This window comes from Haliotis rufescens, unplaced genomic scaffold (genome assembly GCF_023055435.1).
Source record: "Haliotis rufescens isolate VD_foot unplaced genomic scaffold, xgHalRufe1.0.p SCAF_10, whole genome shotgun sequence".
In the NCBI taxonomy this organism is placed as follows: Eukaryota; Metazoa; Mollusca; class Gastropoda; order Lepetellida; family Haliotidae; genus Haliotis; species Haliotis rufescens.
The window spans coordinates 41,628,227-41,648,395 of record NW_025963780.1 but is presented as its reverse complement, the minus strand read 5'-3'; the positions used below and the strand labels follow the sequence as shown (position 1 = coordinate 41,648,395).

The window sequence follows — 20,169 nt, the reverse complement described above, 5'->3', positions numbered from 1 at the left end:
TTAGAAATTTGCGTAGGAGTGTTGATATGATCAAATAGATCATTGACCATGATGTTAAACAGGGTTGGGCCCACAACCACACACTCACCCGCACCCACGCACCCTCCATCCCCACTCCTACACTCAACCGCCGCCCCCCACCCCACCCCACCCCCACACACGCGCACACTCCACTTACACACACACCCACACACATACCCTACCAAACACACACACCTTGACCTGCTTCAGCTGTTCCGCCGGTGATGTCCTCATACTTCCTGACACCATATCCTCCTGGCGGTGTTATCTTATCTGAGCGTGGTCGTGACACTCAGTGCCTGCACAAGTCACATGATACCTTGAGTGTTTCCTGAAGTGTACGAGATAAGAGTTTGAACAAACAAAAGCAGGACATGTGCGTATTTTGCATAGCCTGATGAGGCAATATATGCGTGATTTCTTTTCTTGTGCGATGTGCACTAGGATGTTTTAAACTAAAGAATATGATTTTAACACGTCCCATTTTAATTCTGGAAACCCAAAAGTCCAGAAACTCTACGGTCTTTGCCGACTCTCGGTCAAAGTTATTTACAAATTAAACATGCTGTTTTCATGGGAACATACCAAGGAAGAACAAATGAAAAAAAAATGTTTAAAAACTTGATATTTACACTATGTCGCCCATGGGCGAGAAAAAGGTTTGGCCCATGGGCGAGAATATTTTCCTTTACTCAAAACTTATGTTTTTGTTTCGCAAATACATGCGGGTGTTCTTACAATTTTCATGGCACATAATGTAACTCAATTTTACTTAATTCAGCTATTTTATAGCGCTATTGAAATATTTAGCCCATGGGCGAGAAAAGGTTTGGCCCATGGGCGAGAATATTTCCCTTTGCTCAAAACTCATGTTTTAGTGTCGCATATACATAATGGTGTTTTTAGAAGTTTCATGTCACATAATTTAACAAGTTTTAACTTAATTCAACTATTTTACGGCGTTATTGAAATATTTCGCTCTGGACGAGAAAGATTGGCCCATGGGCGAGAATATTTACCTTTGCTCAACAGGTGTGTCTACAAGCATGACACATGATTCAACTATTTTACGGCGTTATTAAAATATTTCGCCCATGTTTTCGTCAGTCCCTTTAAAGCATCAACTAACCGTGTGCAAAGTATATTGTATCGTGTTAAATATACTTTATATTATATCATTACATTACTTTTTAAAAAGGGCATTTGATTGGATGTTTCCTTTATAGAAGTTCTACAAATTTCACCTGTTTACATTTTGTAGCGATCTTTAATGAACCCGGCCTTACCTCTCAAAACGTTTTGACAGTTTATCATACGAATCCATGTGCGTGTACTCCAATTCATTGGAGTTATTTTCCACAACATTAAAGTTTAGTTTCTATTTCATTTATCATTTTATGCCCCGCTGATACATCACACTGGGCAATTACGTGACACTAGGTATGCAATATACAGGTTCGCGTGCGCGTATTTTAATGAAAAAAAACTATTCGTCTTTTATTGCATAACGTTTGGCTGAATATCTTACATTCTAACGAAATCTCGAAATAATTATTTAATTACATGCGGTGTCGAACTGACCAGTGGGAATTATGTTTCAATGCGATTGAGGAAAACGTGAGTGAATATTGTGACACTAAAGCACCTTTTAACTGCATTGTCACTTTGGGTATGAAAATGGTAACAGTTCAGAAAAAAACAACACCCTGTCCATAAGAGTTATGTAATCGGTACACAAATATATTTGATGCGATGTCAGTGTGGAAGGAGTTTGAATTACGTCCGCCACTGGCCACAGAAATCCTCAAAGTATAGTTGAGTAACAATCAACAAGGCCAATGCCGTACTAATTACCTAGTGACGCACGTAACAACGACTGACAACAGGGAAAATGGTGAAAACAAATTGAAATAGATTTTAATAAAACATTATTGTATTAAATAACTTGCAAAAGCGGTGCCCAAAATTGTTTGACCGTGTTATGTGTGTTTTAGACTGACGAATAGCATGTAATTGTCATGCTGTGCGCATGGTTCCATATACAAATTCAGATATACAACCAGTATGAAACTGAGAACTGAGATGCCAAGTACAACCTGCATTCACACATGGAAGCAATATACTTGTTTGTATGCCCTCTCCTCTGACAAATGTATCACTACAGTATTTGCATTGTAATAAATATAGTAATGATAAAACTTGGTAATTTGGTGGGTCTCCGACAGATATGATTTTCAGTTTTTTTACACCTTTGATTGATACGGATTACGTACATGTAGTCTAGTCACTGTCTCTAATGTATCTGCTTGTTAAAAATTTCAAATGTCCTGTTATAGCACTGTTCCTAAAATAAGGCAGTTTCTTTTATCGGGTATAAATAGTTGATTCGTCTTGTCTCGCAGTCATTTTTACTTGATCGAATGATTTCCACAAAATATTCCGGCAGAGAGTTTTGTATTTTATTATATACATGTATTGTTAATTGTAGAAGATGCTTACATCACTGTATCTCAGAACGCAAATCTGATAACATTCAAACATGTGATTATTAGTACACAGTTAATTGTTCCATATAATTTCCTGCATATTCCTTTTTGAACAAAGAGCCTACATGTATACTGAAATCGGTGTCCACTGTTAAAAGGGTATTAGTGCAGTCAGCCATGGTAAATGGAGAGACAATAATAAGGTGATTAATTATAGTCTGTTGCAGAATATGCGGTATAAGTGTAGTCATTTATACATATACACATCACACATATACAGATGAAATACACGATATGATACAGTGCAAGAACAAATTAAGATACGGTTTTTATTAAAAATAATTTTTCGATTATGGATTTAATTAGCATGTTTAAATTTTCAGGCCAACACGGTTGAGATACAGCATCGGCATATTCAACTGGAGTTGTCTTCTGCCGGTCGTAAGTTCTTTGTTTGACTGAGCACACTTGTGTCGGTGTTGCGATATTTTCTTCTCTTTGTTGGCAGCCGGCCGGAATTTTGAGAAAGGTCTCAGCATGGGACTGTTAATTTCTTCTTAATGATGTCTACAAGCTTACAAACTTGTAGATGTTGGGGCGGTTAGGACCAAATATTTTTCAGCTCAGAGTGTTAGTGGTCCTGGAACCCACAGTGTCAAACAGGTTCTGCACAATACGTCCATCAGATTCTACCGTTCAGCAACATTGTCACTGAATTTCAGAACTCTGGCATGATATAATAATCAAGGATTTCGAAGGTGAACGAGGGGAAAGGCAGACGCACGTGGATTTACTCTCAGGTTATTATTGTCTTGAGTTCACATTTTTGGGCATTTCATATACTAATTGAACAGAGTTCACCTGCACATGTCCACTTTAGTGATACAGACTGTAACCAAAAAATGCAATGAGCATTATAACAACGGTAACAACAACCAGGGTGAGGACACAGTAAGGTTAAACCGTGTCCAAAAGACAATCTCAGGTGGCTAACGCCACATCTCCCATCAAGTCAGCTCTGTTTTTAAGCGCATAATTATGTTTTTACATACTGAAATAAATTTTAAATTTTAAAAAATCATATTTAACAAACCTACACATTACCAAATACAAAACTTTATAACCCTTTCTAGACTTCGTTCCAATTAACCTGGATCATTCAACTCGCTCGCGAAGGTCGTATACGACTTTAAAGTGAATACATCTACAGTGTACAAGTAACTTTTAACTGTATCATATATACTTATGATAAGCAATTATTTTCGTTCCTAATTCGAATGAGCACATCCTAAGGCTAAATCTGCAAAAGGACAGACAAAATATTTCTTTGTACAATGCAAACGATACAAACGTAGCGGCTGATAATAGAGACAATGATTTAATAATCTAAGATTGTGTTTGTAAGTTGCGTTTAATCTGTGTCGGGTTGCAGTTGTTTTATTAGGCAAGACCAGGGGTAGTTTTTTCAATTAAACCTTTTAGCCGTTGAGTTTGTTTTGCATTCATTTCATATAATACATTGTTAGGTAGAATGATAACACGTTATATGGATTAAACATCTCCTTAACCTGAGTATAATCTGACATGTACCCTAAGTACCGTACTATATTACTTTGCGGAGACACTGAGTATAATTTTTGAGTTGGCATTGTATGCTGTCTGAATGACTTTACAGAAATCCCTGCGTCAATGGACCCGTGAAGATCTTCAACAACCCATTCTTGGCGTAAAAGGGCGACAGCGCTAGTCGTAAGAGGCGACTACCGGGATCGGGTGGTCAGGCTCGCTGACTTGATTGATGCATGTCATCGTATCCCAATGTCGTGGATCGATGCACATGATGTCAATCACTGGATTGTCTGGTCCAGACTCGATTATTTACAGACCGCCGTCATACAGCTGAAATATTGCTAAGTGCGGCGTTATACAACTAACAAACAAACAAAACTTTGAGGAATTCACAACAATCACTATGACGAGGTATGCATATCTTGCAATCAACCTGAATCCAGTTACTGGAATGTCAAACCCGGGCTTGGTTAAAACAAGAATTGCAGTTAGATCCCCTATATGCTGTAGATCTCCTGTAGTCAAGAGATGCAATAGCGAGGCAGAACAATGTCAATTTATGAGGGACAGACAGCTACTCGAACATATATAAACATAGCAGCCAAAGATAAAAATGAAATCATATCATGTACGAAAATAGAAATCATATCAACACAAAAAGAGAAAGTGTATGAGTACTAAAACTGGCAATAGATATGCGTACCCTACGTACACACATGAGTCCCATTCGACTGTCTACAACACACGAATAACTGTCAAACAAGTTTGGGCACCCCTTCAGTTATTTAGTTCAATAATTTTGTATTAAAATCCTTTTCAATTTGTTTGCACCATTTTCCCTATTCCATGCATGTTTATGCTGCTACATCTTATTGCTCATGTTTCCAAGTATTGTAAAACACTTCAGTGTTTCTCCTTCTTAATCTAACGTTATAACATTTCAGGTCATTACCATCATCTAATACACAAGAGAGGATACCAAGACATATTTTATTCGGTTTTATGGTCTATGCGGTCTTACAATTGATTTAATTAGTCTTTAAATCTTATGTCTAGTACATATTTTCACAAACAGGGCTGTTAGATGATATACGGAAGGTAACATCCATTTGAGGACTGAATACGACGTACTTTAGTCTGTTAACGACGTTTCTACAATTAATATTTTGAATAAGCCGTTAATACGCCAGTTGTGACAGAGATGATGGTATGGTAGCTGTAGCAGACAGATTGACAGCCGTTGTTACGTGAGTCACTAGGTTATTAGTACGGCATTGGCCTTGTTGATTGTTACTATACTTTGAGGATTTCTGTGGCCAGTGGCGGACGTAATTCAAACTCCTTCCACACTGACATCGCACCAAATATATTTGTGTACCGATTACATAACTCTTACTGACAGGGTGGGGTGGTAGTTCACGCGAAACGGACGACACTGTGTAAATTGAGCGGCTCCTTTAATATCGCCTCACAACATATTTTTAATGAATGACCCATTAAACGATGATACACATCAGGATCGCGGAGAAAATACAAGATTCGTTCTCGTTGAATATATATATCAAGGCACCAATTCACCTTTTATCAACTTTTTGTGTCTTTGTGCTTAATATATCCACATATCAACGAAAATATGTAATACATGTATCCACAAAAAATATACATGTACAGGGCATTGCCTAAAAGTCGGGCCGGGCCAAGACGGGCCAAAGTGTTATTGGCTAATTACTTCATTATCGGCGATCATACCTTCATATAATTGATGAGATATAAACACATGACATGAATGAACAATCACCAAACAAAAAAGTGCACCATAATTAAGTAATTCGGAGTAAATCGCGTGAAAACTAGAAAGTGGAGCTGTGTGTAAGCGTCACTGATCTAGCTAACCTGTAAAAGAGCAATCGTTAACCGAAATAAGATTTAAAACGTATCAAATACTTCTAGCTATCGTGATACAAATTTCCATCTGTAGGCATTGCGTTTATATTTGTAGGAACGTACTATATCTCAATAAATACCACTTTATAATGTCACTGTTCGTCGTATTTAAAGCAGACACGTTGGTTAAAGTAGACCTCTTCTCCCTATACTCTCAACAGTCACACAAGTGTTCGGTCCGACTTGGCCCGGGCTGTCAAAATCAACTTAAACCTCACAGATGTATCATCGAATGGATTCACCTCTACAGATGTCTGCCGTCTGTTTATGTTTGTCACTGTGAATAGCCATGAACACAACGACGGAAATTATCATAAATAATTTGTTGCACGTTATTCTTCTGCTTTACTGTCCAGATCATATTACACTGCATCATGAATAACACACCCCAAGTCAAATTAATGACACTTTGCATAATTGACACGATCGTTGAGTTTTGCCATAGTTGACGGTTGGTGTGAAATTTGATTCCATCATCTCCAGGACACGATGCTTGCCCATTGCCCATTGTCTTGCGAACTAAATTATTACGATCTACAATTAATGTTCCCTTTGAATTAGTTAAAACCGTAGTTTATTGTAAAACTTACTTTGATATTCCCAATAGTGCGTGAATGTTACTGAGTCTCTTGTGTGTCGGGGGCACGGGTGGCCCAGTCGTCTAAGGCGCCGCGATTCGCTGTGCAGAGTTGAAGATACAAGCCAAACACTTCTGATAGAGACTATGATGAGAATGTAGAGGGGAAAGGGCTTCTCCTTGAGCACCTTGTTTTCTTTAAATACGATGTACCGTGACATTATAAAGTGGTATATAGGTAGATATACTACTTAGCTATAGATGTGAATCCATTTGATGATACATCTGTGAGGTTTAAGTTGATTTTGACATTTTGTATTAAGAAAATACAGTAAAAGTGCTTGACTTTAACGGCTCAGATTTCTTTAAATGCGATACACTGGGACATCATAAAGTAGTGTATAGGTAGGTATAATACTAATCTATAGATGTAAACACGTTTGAAGATACATCTGTGTGTTTAAAGTCGATTTGGACCGCCCGGGCCAAGTCGGACCCAACACAAGCCAAACACTTCTGATAGAGACTATGTTGAGAATATAGAGGGGAAAGGGCTTCACTTTGAGCCCCTTGTTTTCTTTAAGTACAGCGATCTGAGACACTGTAAAGTGGTATTTAGGTAGATATAATACTTATCTATAGATGTAAACCCATTAGAAGACACATTTGTGTGTTTAAAGTCGATTTTGACAGCCCGGGCCAAATCGGACCCAACACAAGCCAAACACTTCTGATAGAGACTATGTGGAGAATGTAGATGTGAAAGGGCTTCACTTTGAGCCCCTTGTTTTCTTTAAGTACAGCGATCTGAGACACTATAAAGTGGTATTTAGGTAGATATAATACTTATCTATAGATGTAAACCCATTAGAAGACACATTTGTGTGTTTAAAGTCGATTTTGACAGCCCGGGCCAAGTCGGACCCAACACAAGCCAAACACTTCTGATCGAGACTATGTTGAGAATGTAGATGTGAAAGGGCTTCACTTTGAGCCCCTTGTTTTCTTTAAGTACAGCGATCTGAGACACTATAAAGTGGTATTTAGGTAGATATAATACTAATCTATAGATGTGAATCCATTTGATGACACATCTGTGAGGTTTAATTTGATTTTGACAGCCCGGGCCAAGTCGGACCGAACACTTCTGACTTGGATTTTCTTAAGAAAATACGGTAAAAGTGCTTCACTTTGAGCCCCTTGTTTTCTTTAAATACGATGTACCGTGACATTATAAAGTGGTATATGGGTAGATATAATACTAATCTATAGATGTAACACATTTGAAGATACATCTGTGCGGTTTAAAGTCGATTGTGTCACAATATTCACTCAGTCAGTTCGCCACCGCATGTAATTAAATCATTATTTCGAGATTTCGTTAGAATGTAAGATATTCAGCCAAACGTTATGCAATAAAAGACGAATAGTTTTTTTCATTAAAATACGCGCACGCGTACCTGTATATTGCATACCTACCCCATTAAACGATAATACACATCTTGATGAATATATCAAGGCACTAATTCATCTTTCATAAACATTTGTTTGTCTTTGTGCTTAATATATCCACATATCAACGAACATTTGTAAACCATGTATCCACAAAAAAATAAACATTTTCAGGCTAGGTGTTTGCCCACAGCAACACCTGCATAACTGTTTATTCACGCGTGGTGTGGTAGATCGTAATTGACCGACAGCAGGTATATCTTTAACTAGTAATGTAATGACATAATATAAAGTATATTTAACACGATACAATATACTTTGCACACGGTTAGTTGATGCTTTAAAGGGACTGACGAAAACATGGGCGAAATATTTTAATAACGCCGTAAAATAGTTGAATCATGTGTCATGCTTGTAGACACACCTTTATGTATTTGCGAAACTAAAACGGTTGAGCAATGGAAAATATTCTCGCCCATGGGCCAATCTTTCTCGTCCAGAGCGAAATATTTCAATAACGCCGTAAAATAGTTGAATTAAGTTAAAACTTGTTAAATTATGTGACATGAAACTTCTAAGAACACCTTTATGTATATGCGACACTAAAACATGAGTTTTGAGCAAAGGGAAATATTTTTCTCGCCCATGGGCCAAACCTTTTCTCGCCCATGGGCTAAATATTTCAATAGCGCTATAAAATAGCTGAATGAAGTAAAATTGAGTTACATTATGTGCCATGAAAATTGTAAGAACACCCGCATGTATTTGCGAAACAAAAACATGAGTTTTGAGTAAAGGAACATATTCTCGCCCATGGGCCTGCCCATGGGCCTACCCATGGGCCTGTCCATGGGCGACATAGTGTAAATATTGGGTTTTTGAACAATTCTTTTTTCATTTTTTCTTCCTTGGTATGTTCCCATGAAAACAGCATGTTTAATTTTGTAAATACCTTTAACCGAGACTGGGCAAAGACCGTAGAGTTTCTGGACTTTTGGGTTTCCAGAATTAAAATGGGACGTGTTTTTTACTTTTTTTTCATAATTAAGCTCTTTACACCTATTGAATGAAAGAATGAATGAATGTCTTTACTTCCTCCAGATAAATGCGAAGAATCTCAAAATATACAGATTATGCAATATAATTAATAAATAACGAAATCATCATACATATCAGTCTTAAATTGATGCGCACCAGCCTTAGTGTCCAGGTCCTATAATGTGGCGCACCATTTCTACTGTGCAGGTCCTATAATCATTCGCTCCACTTCTACTGTGCAGGTCCTATAATGATGCGCACCACTCCTACTGTGCAGGTCCTATAATGATGTGCACCACTCCTACTGTGCAGGTCCTATAATGATGTGCACCACTCCTACTGTGCAGGTCCTATAATGATGTGCACCACTCCTACTGTGCAGGTCCTATAATGATGTGCACAACTTCTACTGTGCAGGTCCTATAATGATGTGCACCACTCCTACTGTGCAGGTCCTATAATGATGCGCACCACTCCCACTGTGCAGGTCCTATAATGATGTGCACCACTCCTACTGTGCAGGTCCTATAATGATGTGCACCACTCCTACTGTGCAGGTCCTATAATGATGTGCACCACTCCCACTGTGCAGGTCCTATAATGATGTGCACCACTCCTACTGTGCAGGTCCTATAATGATGTGCACCACTCCTACTGTGCAGGTCCTATAATGATGTGCACCACTCCTACTGTGCAGGTCCTATAATGATGTGCACCACTCCTACTGTGCAGGTCCTATAATGATGTGCACCACTTCTACTGTGCAGGTCCTATAATCATGCGCTCCACTTCTACTGTGCAGGTCCTATAATGATGCGCTCCACTTCTACTGTGCAGGTCCTATAATGATGCGCACCACTCCTACTGTGCAGGTCCTATAATGATGTGCACCACTCCTACTGTGCAGATCCTATAATGATGTGCACCACTCCTACTGTGCAGGTCCTATAATGATGTGCACCACTCCTACTGTGCAGGTCCTATAATGATGTGCACCACTCCTACTGTGCAGGTCCTATAATGATGTGAACCACTCCTACTGTGCAGGTCCTATAATGATGTGCACCACTCCTACTGTGCAGGTCCTATAATGATGTGCACCACTCCTACTGTGCAAGTCCTATAATGATGTGCACCACTCCTACTGTGCAGGTCCTATAATGATGTGCACCACTCCTACTGTGCAGGTCCTATAATGATGTGCACCACTCCTACTGTGCAGGTCCTATAATGATGTGCACCACTCCTACTGTGCAGGTCCTATAATGATGTGCACCACTCCCACTGTGCAGGTCCTATAATGATGTGCACCACTCCTACTGTGCAGGTCCTATAATGATGTGCACCACTCCTACTGTGCAGGTCCTATAATGATGTGCACCACTCCTACTGTGCAGGTCCTATAATGATGTGCACCACTCCTACTGTGCAGGTCCTATAATGATGTGCACCACTTCTACTGTGCAGGTCCTATAATCATGCGCTCCACTTCTACTGTGCAGGTCCTATAATGATGCGCTCCACTTCTACTGTGCAGGTCCTATAATGATGCGCACCACTCCTACTGTGCAGGTCCTATAATGATGTGCACCACTCCTACTGTGCAGATCCTATAATGATGTGCACCACTCCTACTGTGCAGGTCCTATAATGATGTGCACCACTCCTACTGTGCAGGTCCTATAATGATGTGCACCACTCCTACTGTGCAGGTCCTATAATGATGTGAACCACTCCTACTGTGCAGGTCCTATAATGATGTGCACCACTCCTACTGTGCAGGTCCTATAATGATGTGCACCACTCCTACTGTGCAGGTCCTATAATGATGTGCACCACTCCTACTGTGCAGGTCCTATAATGATGTGCACCACTCCTACTGTGCAGGTCCTATAATGATGTGCACCACTCCTACTGTGCAGGTCCTATAATGATGTGTACCACTCCTACTGTGCAGGTCCTATAATGATGTGCACCACTCCTACTGTGCAGGTCCTATAATGATGCGCTCCACTCCTTCTGTGCAGGTCCTATAATGATGTGCACCACTTCTACTGTGCAGGTCCTATTATGATGCGCCCCACTCCAATTATGTATGTATGTATGTATGTATGTATGTATGTATGTATGTATGTATGTATGTATGTATGTATGTATGTATGTATGTATGTATGTATGTATGTATGTATGTATGTGATACTGAGACACTTAATACGCGTGTGTGTGTTGCTAATATTGGTCACTATTACGGTGACCATATATTAAGTTACATTTTTATATTCAAAGGCTCAGGAAAATTCAGGAAAATTCAGGAAAATTCTGGGTAGAATTAGGGACATGGCATTAAGGCAAGAAGCAGGCATCCGCAGGGACAGCAACGGTGCTCCCCACCTTTCTAATCTGTTTCTTTGTACATATGAATCATAAGTTCTTGTACATATGAATCATAAGTTCTTGTACATATGAATCATAAGTTCTATTGGTAAAATCAAATAATGGGATTTGGCTAAGAAGTTAATTGTAAGCTTCAGGTATATCAATGATGTTTTCGTTCAATATTGGTCAAAAAGTAAATTCCCTTGCATCCCCACCCCCAGCACAGGCAAAATGGGAACACCAATAGGGGGGCCATGAAAGGTGCCCAAGCCGTACTCGTCAAAGAGGGAGATCTATACAAAGAGCTAGATAAGCCTTAGTACGTGCCAACATGACATATCAGATGTCTTACTACTATCAATGACAATGAACGTTAACTTTTTTGAAAATTCCGTAGAATAAGGACATAATTCCATTTAGAAAGAGGTCATATGTAACAAAAGTTATATTTGGGATAAGACTTTCTCAGTAAAGTACAGAGTCTACTTTTTCGGGTTGAGTCCCGTCCGGGATTCGAACCCACCCTGCAAGAGTGAAGCACTTAATCATCAGAACACAAAGTCAGAGATCTATCCCACTCAGCCAATATGTATGTTTCTTTGTTTACACTTGCAACCAAATCCGTGAAGGTGTGTTTATATGACAATGATTGAACTTCGTGAATGCTGTGTATTTATAGACGGACTACGCTCTTGCGTCGTCGGTAATTTTCCGTTAACGTTGAGATCGATGTTATCAGAGCCATGTGTGAAACTAGATCACAGTTTCCTTGTAATCGGGGTATTCATTTACAGCATCAAACAGTTTGAGTTACCAAACAGAGTGTTTAAACGATTTCAATCAAACTTATTTGCTTAATCTGCCAAAGTGACCAAGCATACATAGTCGCCCTTTAAAATCACCGTCGAGGAAGTACATTTTATCTTTCAAGGCTGTAAGGTCAGGTATATTTTGATTTGATGTATTGTTGGACTCTGGACTTCCATATCGAGAAGGGGCGGTCGGGTAGCCTAGTGGTTAAAGCCGAAGACCCGCCGAAGACCCGGGTTCGATTCCCGACATGGGTACAATGTGTGAAGCCCATTTCTGGTGTCCCCCGCCGTGATATTGCTGGAATATTGCTAAAAGCGGCGTAAAACCATACTCACTCACTCCATATCGAGATACACAAATGTCACTCCTCCGCTTGTATCACGTCAATTGACATTCAACCCTCGTACAAGGACAATGCCACAATGAGAATGGATTAGGTGGAGTGAAATGAGTTTTAACGGTACGTTTTAAGTCATTGCACATATATAGCCACGTGTACCTGTGTGTATGGTTGCTTGTTCTAGTCCGGACTTATACTGTTTTAGCGGTAATTGATAGATTTTATAAGTGATACAAAAATAGGCAAAAAGTGTCAAAATTAACCAAAGCAGGACAAGAAAATGTTCGGAACTCCAGCGCTGTCCGAGGAATCATATAGGTAACGGAATAAGACCGAGCGGCTACAGATGGTACCTCCCTTCCTTGAAACACGTAAATCATTGTAAGTGAGTGAGTGAGTGAGTTGGGTTTAACGCCGCTTTTAACAGTATTCCAGTTATATCGCGGCGTGTCAGCTTAATGTGGGAGGAGAGCCCGAAGTGATGCAGGTCTCAGACGTTTACCACTTCGGTGAAACCCACGATCACGGGTATGGTGCTGACAAACCTAGAAACATAATCGGGGCGAACCGGGATTCGAACCCATAATCATAGGTTCTGGCTTGCCCAAGGGACGCGACTCTGCACAGCGAATCGCGGCGCCTTAGACGACTGGGCCACCTGTGCCCCCTAGTTCATTGTAAAAAATGGACAACAGTATATTTTTATTTTAGTAAAGTTTATTGGCTGTCCAGAATACAGCTATAACACATAAACTGTGGTTGTCGTATATACGCCACCGTAGTACGGACACCTGGGAAAGTGTAAAAGCGAGGCTTAACATTTGTTTAACAAAGTGAGTGAGTGATTTTACCACTTTTAACAACATGACATCAATATTTCAGCGGAGGAGACCAGATATAGAGCTTCACATATTTTACCTATGTAAATACAGCGAGAAAACCTTTTCCATATTCAAAAAAAATCTCTGCATAAAGCCGAGTCGATTGTACGATTCCGACTATATCATGAGCACGTGTTTATGAATCACTATCAAATATTAATGATACCAGGTGTTCGCAAAAAGGTGAGCGTATCCTGCCCCACTGGTGGGACCCGTCACAAACACATGCAAAGGCAAGTCAACTGTTCACCTGAAAAAACACGGGAACATATGGTACAAGTCAAGATACTTTGTCCCTCCGCCCCACCCCATCTTCTCCATCTTCTTTATCATCAGTGCCCCGAGAAGATGATTTGCCCCATTTCACTAAGACTTCTTTCGAAAACAATAACACAATAAAACAGCATTAGAGGACTCCGTCCTCCTCATATATCCGATAATGATCCTTGGTCTGAGATATGACCCCTGTGGGGCCTCTCGCCGACATGCCCCGGAATGGCTGCACTGAGGTTAAAAGTTGCCTAAATCACTCACCTATTTCGAAATGACAAATATTTATATTAGGACAACGCATTCACAAACTAAACCCGAGGTGCTGGGTGAATAATGGACGATTTGAAGGCAACAGTGGGAGTATATTGTATCGCATCACGTCAGTCATTAATTAAAGGCCTCATGTGACATGTACGGTATTCGACGTAATAAGCGCCCAGGGCGCTCTCAAAATTAGAAATAGGGGGCTCTTATTAGAATATTATTTTGGTGGAAAAAACAGAGTTAAAAGATAAATTTCGTGGTTTATGCTGACAGTCTGAACTGTTTATATACGACAGATATATTTTTCGAGAATTTAATTGCCCATAGTTAAGGGTGCATATAACACACGAGTGCGTATTATACACGAATAAATAAGTCTTGTATACATTGATCAATCGGAGGGGATGCTAATTGGGATTGTTTACTTGCCATATATTAGCAAATATCGCCGTGGGTGCTTATTAGAGCGGGGCGCTTATTACGTCGAATACGGTATTTGTTTTTTTCACCAGACTTAGTATGTACAACATCAAAATATACATAAGAAGTATAGTTATATACAATGTGTCGGGAGTGTTGAACATTGCGTCATGTCATGGAGATTAATATTTGGACTTATCATATTTCATCGCTCGCTGACCTGATCCCAATTGCGTGGATCGATGCTCATGATGTCAATCACTGGATTGTCTTGTCCAGACTCGATTAATTACAGACCGACGTCATACAGCTTGAATATTGCTGAGTGCTGCGTTAAACAGCAAACAAACAAACAATCATCACGTGGACTGGCCGGTAGGTTTTATTTGCCCCCCCCTGTTTATCCTAGATGCTCTCCATGTTGACGGTAGTGTCGGTATGTGTGTATGTCTCACTGGGTGGGAGGAAGTCAAGACTCTCACGTTGTGGGCCGCCGTTGGCCATGTTGATGCGCTGAAACTGCATGTTGATGTAGTTTGTTGACGTGTCAGTTGCAACCTCGCTGGGGGGTGCAATGTCTTCCGGGTGAGCTAAATCATATGCAGTGTTATATGTTACAGCACTCTTAAACTCATCATCATAATCATAAGCTTCGTTGACGTAATCAGGCCTTGCTTTCATTGAGACCGAATCCTCCACTTCCGCTTCATCTTGCACGGAGCCGTAAGCCGAATCATGTCGCTTGAACCTTTTCCCAAACCATCCAGGATCCGACTTCTCGAAGTGTTTGGCTTTGGTTACAGCTTCTAAGAAGTTACGGCCTCCCGTAGTGGCTTGTAGGTTGTCCATACCATCAATCTGTTTCCTGTTCTCAGCATTAATCTCATGGATGTGGCATAGCATCTCCCTGAAATGTTTAGGCAACTTATACTGAACCCCCGGGCTGATCTCCTTCAGGACGAAATCCTCCTTCGTGTACTCAAAGTATACTAATATGGTCTTCTTGAAGAAACCGGGTTCCGAGGATTTGGCCATCACATGCGTCATGGCTGGGGAGAAGCTGTCCCCCTCCGGCCCTTCGTCCTCGGCTCGGTAGGAGATGTTGGTGCTCCGAGAATCAAACAGGTTGAACGCAGCCTCCGAGCTGATGACGATGACATAGTCTGCCTGGTCGATGTGTGTTATGATCCACTGATAGACGCCTGTTGACTGGACGGTGCCACGGTACCAAGGCAAGAAGAACACCTTGCAGTTGCAGCGGTCCTTCAGGTAGATGGCCAGATTGGTGATGACATTGATGTGATCTTTGTGGTCTTCAGCATACAGCAAATAAACCTTCTTCACAAGATGCTCTGGAACATACAGGCATGGGCGATTTAGAAAGGAGATAAATGTTCTCTGTTTTCAATTTAGAGCTAGGTTGTGTGTAGATTTGACCACGATATATTGACTTTGGAACCGACTTCGCTTGTCGAATGTATATTGCAGATGACTGTGTGTCGAAATAATTCAAGGTACGTGTATTCAGCCACGTTTACTTCAATTTAGTCACGTTTACTGATAGCTTGATCTTTTCCCTAAACAAAATACATGGTTAGATTGTGAACAGGAATTCAGGTTAAAAGCGATTGACAAAACACACTCAGCATCATCTGACGGTTAGAAGTTCGTACATTTTGAGAAAAAGATTCTTCTTGGGTGTTGTAAAAAACAGGCGTTGTTAATGACAGCACGAGATGTAACTGCACAGATGGTATAAAAAGCAAGGGATTGGATCTCAAAACATCACAGCTGATAACAGCAGGCGCGAGAAACATGCCAAGGCTATCGGCAGAACAGAGAATGGTGTAGGGGTGGGGGTGGAGGGGTGGGTGGAGTCTTGCAAGAACGCTTAGGTGCAGCCGACTGACAACATCAGCAATGCCACCAGACTGGGCACACAAGGGACAGGCCACGAAGCGGTAGATCACGTGTCACCATCCCATAGGAGGACCGCCTTCTGCGCTGGTATCATCTGCGCGACAGTTTTCTGACGGTTACGTCATCGGCGTTGACGAGACTAGTTCGTAGTCTCAGCAGACACAAGACGATCACATGCTGCGGGGATTCGGACCTACAGACCCTACCGTAATGGCCTTAACCCGTCAACATCGGCGAAATACAATGTCTTGATCTGGTCAGTGAAAACATTGAGATGGAATACAAAATATGTAGTATAGGCTGGTATAATATAGTTTGTATTCCTATATCGCATGCATATATATATATATGGTGCGTGCGTGCGTGCGTGCGTGCGTGCGTGCGTGCGTGCGTGCGTGTGTGAGGCTGCTTGTACTTGTCCGGACTGATGCTGATTTATAGTGCTAGCACACTGAGATACCATGCCGCAGTTTAACATGAATACCCTACTAAGACACAGTATACTCCGAGCCAAACAGTCCTTGCTTTAGCCTTAATGCCGAACGCCGGACAGGGTAACAACAAGTACCATCTTTTAACTTCTTTTGGTATGCCGCGGCCGGGGATCGAACCCAAGACCTCCGCTCTCCGGGGGGACACTCTACCGCTGGACCACTGAGGCGGTCCGGGCAGTGTTGGGGATTCACTGCATATTGAGCTCGTCACGTATGACACATGTGTCCGGCTACCGTCTTCGACACAATACTTACACGCCCATTCGTGCTAAAGATGGAAGAGGAAAAAAAGATGTCCACTCATCCACTCACTCTATCTTTCAGTGTTATTCAGTAAGGTTTCCAGCATACCATGATGTGTGTACTTTTCGTGCCGGAGATCGTTCTGACCAGACCTCAGGTTAAAAGTGGAATCGTTTCTGGCTGAAAATATATAAATATAAAAAGTCAATGCAGGAGAATCACCACTCTTGATTATCCGCCCAACCAGATTCCATATGACGTAAAGGTCAAAATAGCTGTGAAAATTATATATATGAATGGGCCACTGAAAATCAGTGATGCCACCATGTGTTCACGAAATAAAAAGCAGTCAGGTAGGATGCTACACCTTACAACCTTCTGTTCCACAATGCACGTTACTGACTTATATTGTTCTATACTGCACGTTACTGAGTAATATTGTACCCTACTGTTCCACAATGTACCTTACTGACTAATACTGTACCCTACTGTTCCATGATGTACCTTACTGACTAATACTGTACCCTACTGTTCCATGATGTACCTTACTGACTAATACTGTACCCTACTGTTCCACAATGTACCTTACTGACTAATACTGAACCCTACTGTTCCAAAATGTACCTTACTGACTAAAACCGTACCCTACTGTTCCATGATGTATCTTACTGACTAATATTGTACCCTACTGATCCATAATGTACCTTACTGACTAAAACCGTACCCTACTGTTCCATGATGTACCTTACTGACTACTATTGTACCCTACTGTTCCATAATGTATCTTACTGACTAAAACTGTACCCTACTGTTCCATAATGTACCTTACTGACTAATACTGTACCCTACTGTTCCATGATGTACCTTACTGACTAATACTGTACCCTACTGTTCCATGATGTACCTTACTGACTAATACTGTACCCTACTGTTCCATAATGTAACTTACTGACTAATACTGTACCCTACTGTTCCATGATGTACCTTACTAACTAATATTGTACCCTACTGTTCCATAATGTACCTTACTGACTAATACTGTACCCTACTGTTCCATAATGTACCTTACTGACTAAAACCGTACCCTACTGTTCCATGATGTACCTTACTGACTAATACTGTACCCTACTGTTCCATGATGTATCTTACTGACTAATACTGTACCCTACTGTTCCATGATGTACCTTACTGACTAATACTGTACCCTTCTGTTCCATGATGTATCTTACTACTATTGTAACCTACTGTTCCATAATGTAACTTACTGACTAATATTGTCCCCTACTGTTCCATAATGTACATTACAGACCAATACTGTACCCTACTGTTCCATGATGTATCTCACTAATATTGTACCCTACTGTTCCATGATGTACCTTACTGACTAATACTGTACCCTACTGTTCCATGATGTACCTTACTGACTAATACTGTACCCTACTGTTCCAAAATGTACCTCACTGACTAATGCTGTACCCTACTGTTCCATGATGTACCTTACTGACTACTATTGTACCCTACTGTTCCATAATGCACGTTACTGACCAATACTGTACCCTACTGTTCCATAATGTACCTTACTGACCAATACTGTACCCTACTGTTCCATAATGCACGTTACTGACCAATACTGTACCCTACTGTTCCATAACGTACCTTACTGACTACTACTGTACCCTACTGTTGCACGATGTATCTTACTAATATTGTACCCTACTGTTCCATAATGTACCTTACTGACCAATTCTGTACCCTACTGTTCCATGATGTATCTTACTACTATTGTAACCTACTGTTCCATAATGTACCTTGACTTATATTGTACCCAGACTCTGAACATTCCTGTTCAATGATGCACTTTTTTGACTTAATAAAGCAGTTCCATAACGCATAGCTGAAAAACTATCAATAGGAATATTAAATGGTCGGTGCCAAACTTGCGCGCAATCTGCAGTGCCTCTACTTACCAGCACGTTGTTTTCTCCACAGGAGGGCAACGACCATAGATACAAAGACAAGGCCGACCAGGCCGCCGACAAGAGACGCAACTAACGTGGTCACATTCTCCGACGTCACACCAACTGCAGCTGGAACTGTAATAATATTAAAAATACAAGATGAAACATGTCACAATTCTTGATTGACAGATAATGAGACACACGAAAGATGTGAGATAAGATAAAACGGTTTCAGTAAAATGTAACCGATTTAAGTATTATTAAAGTAACATATCGCGGCGTTGTAAAGGAAACAAAAGCTCCACATTGGGAATTACACCTGCTTTCGGCGTGACCAGCCAACGAAGGGATTTATCCTGATCTACCTTTATTCCGGAGTGATTGAGTGAGTTGTTTTGCGCCACTTTGAACAGTATTTCAGTTATGTCACGCAGTGTCAGCTGATGTGTTGCAGGTCTCCCACGTTCTCCTCTTGTGTAAAACCCACGATCGCGGGTATGGTGCTGACAAATCTAGGATCATTTTCAGGGCAACTCTGTGATGATCATAATTCGTCGGTTCCTGGCACGACTAAGGGAACATAGCACAGCGAATTGCGGTGCCGAGGAGATTGGGCCACCCGTGTCACCCCACTTTCCATTCCCCGCTCGAAACTATTATATAACATGTATGTTTTCGGTTTTTCTTTCACATACCACCCAAATGCATTTTCAGATCCGATCTAGACCTTACCTGGTGAAGTCACAATAGGGTCTGTGGTCCTTGTGGTGCCTGTTGTTCTCGTGTGCGCTGTCGGGGATGTTCCTCCTGTAGGATGGTAAAGGATGCGGTTCTTCAGAAAAGTTGATCAAATTTACAATGCAATTTAAATCATATCTTTTCCTTTGGTCCTTTTCCCTCGGTGTGAGGATCTGACACCTCCATAGGAGGACGTGTCTGGAGAATTTACATATCTGCGAAGCGTGTTAATGTGTGTATCTCGAAAACGAACTAAAACGACTATTTCCGAATGAAGATGAACATGCGGTTATATTGTTGTGGATATTACACGACGAATGCAGTGTTTTCTACATCTAAAAGGGGCCATTATCGACTGCATA

General features: G+C 40.8%; 1 protein-coding gene across 1 annotated transcript in view; it reads right to left on the bottom strand.

The window, feature by feature from the left end:
• Window positions 1-14,421: 14,421 nt before the first annotated feature.
• Window positions 14,422-20,169, bottom strand: part of LOC124146738 — a 67,822-nt gene continuing 62,074 nt past the window's right edge. The window contains exons 9-12 of the mRNA XM_048390751.1: window positions 19,802-19,876; window positions 19,079-19,204; window positions 17,220-17,291; window positions 14,422-15,806 (exon numbers count right to left, since the gene is read on the bottom strand). Coding sequence (XP_048246708.1) covers window positions 14,860-15,806; window positions 17,220-17,291; window positions 19,079-19,204; window positions 19,802-19,876 — 1,220 coding nt within the window. The 3' untranslated portion in view covers window positions 14,422-14,859. The remainder of the gene's footprint in view (window positions 15,807-17,219; window positions 17,292-19,078; window positions 19,205-19,801; window positions 19,877-20,169) is intronic.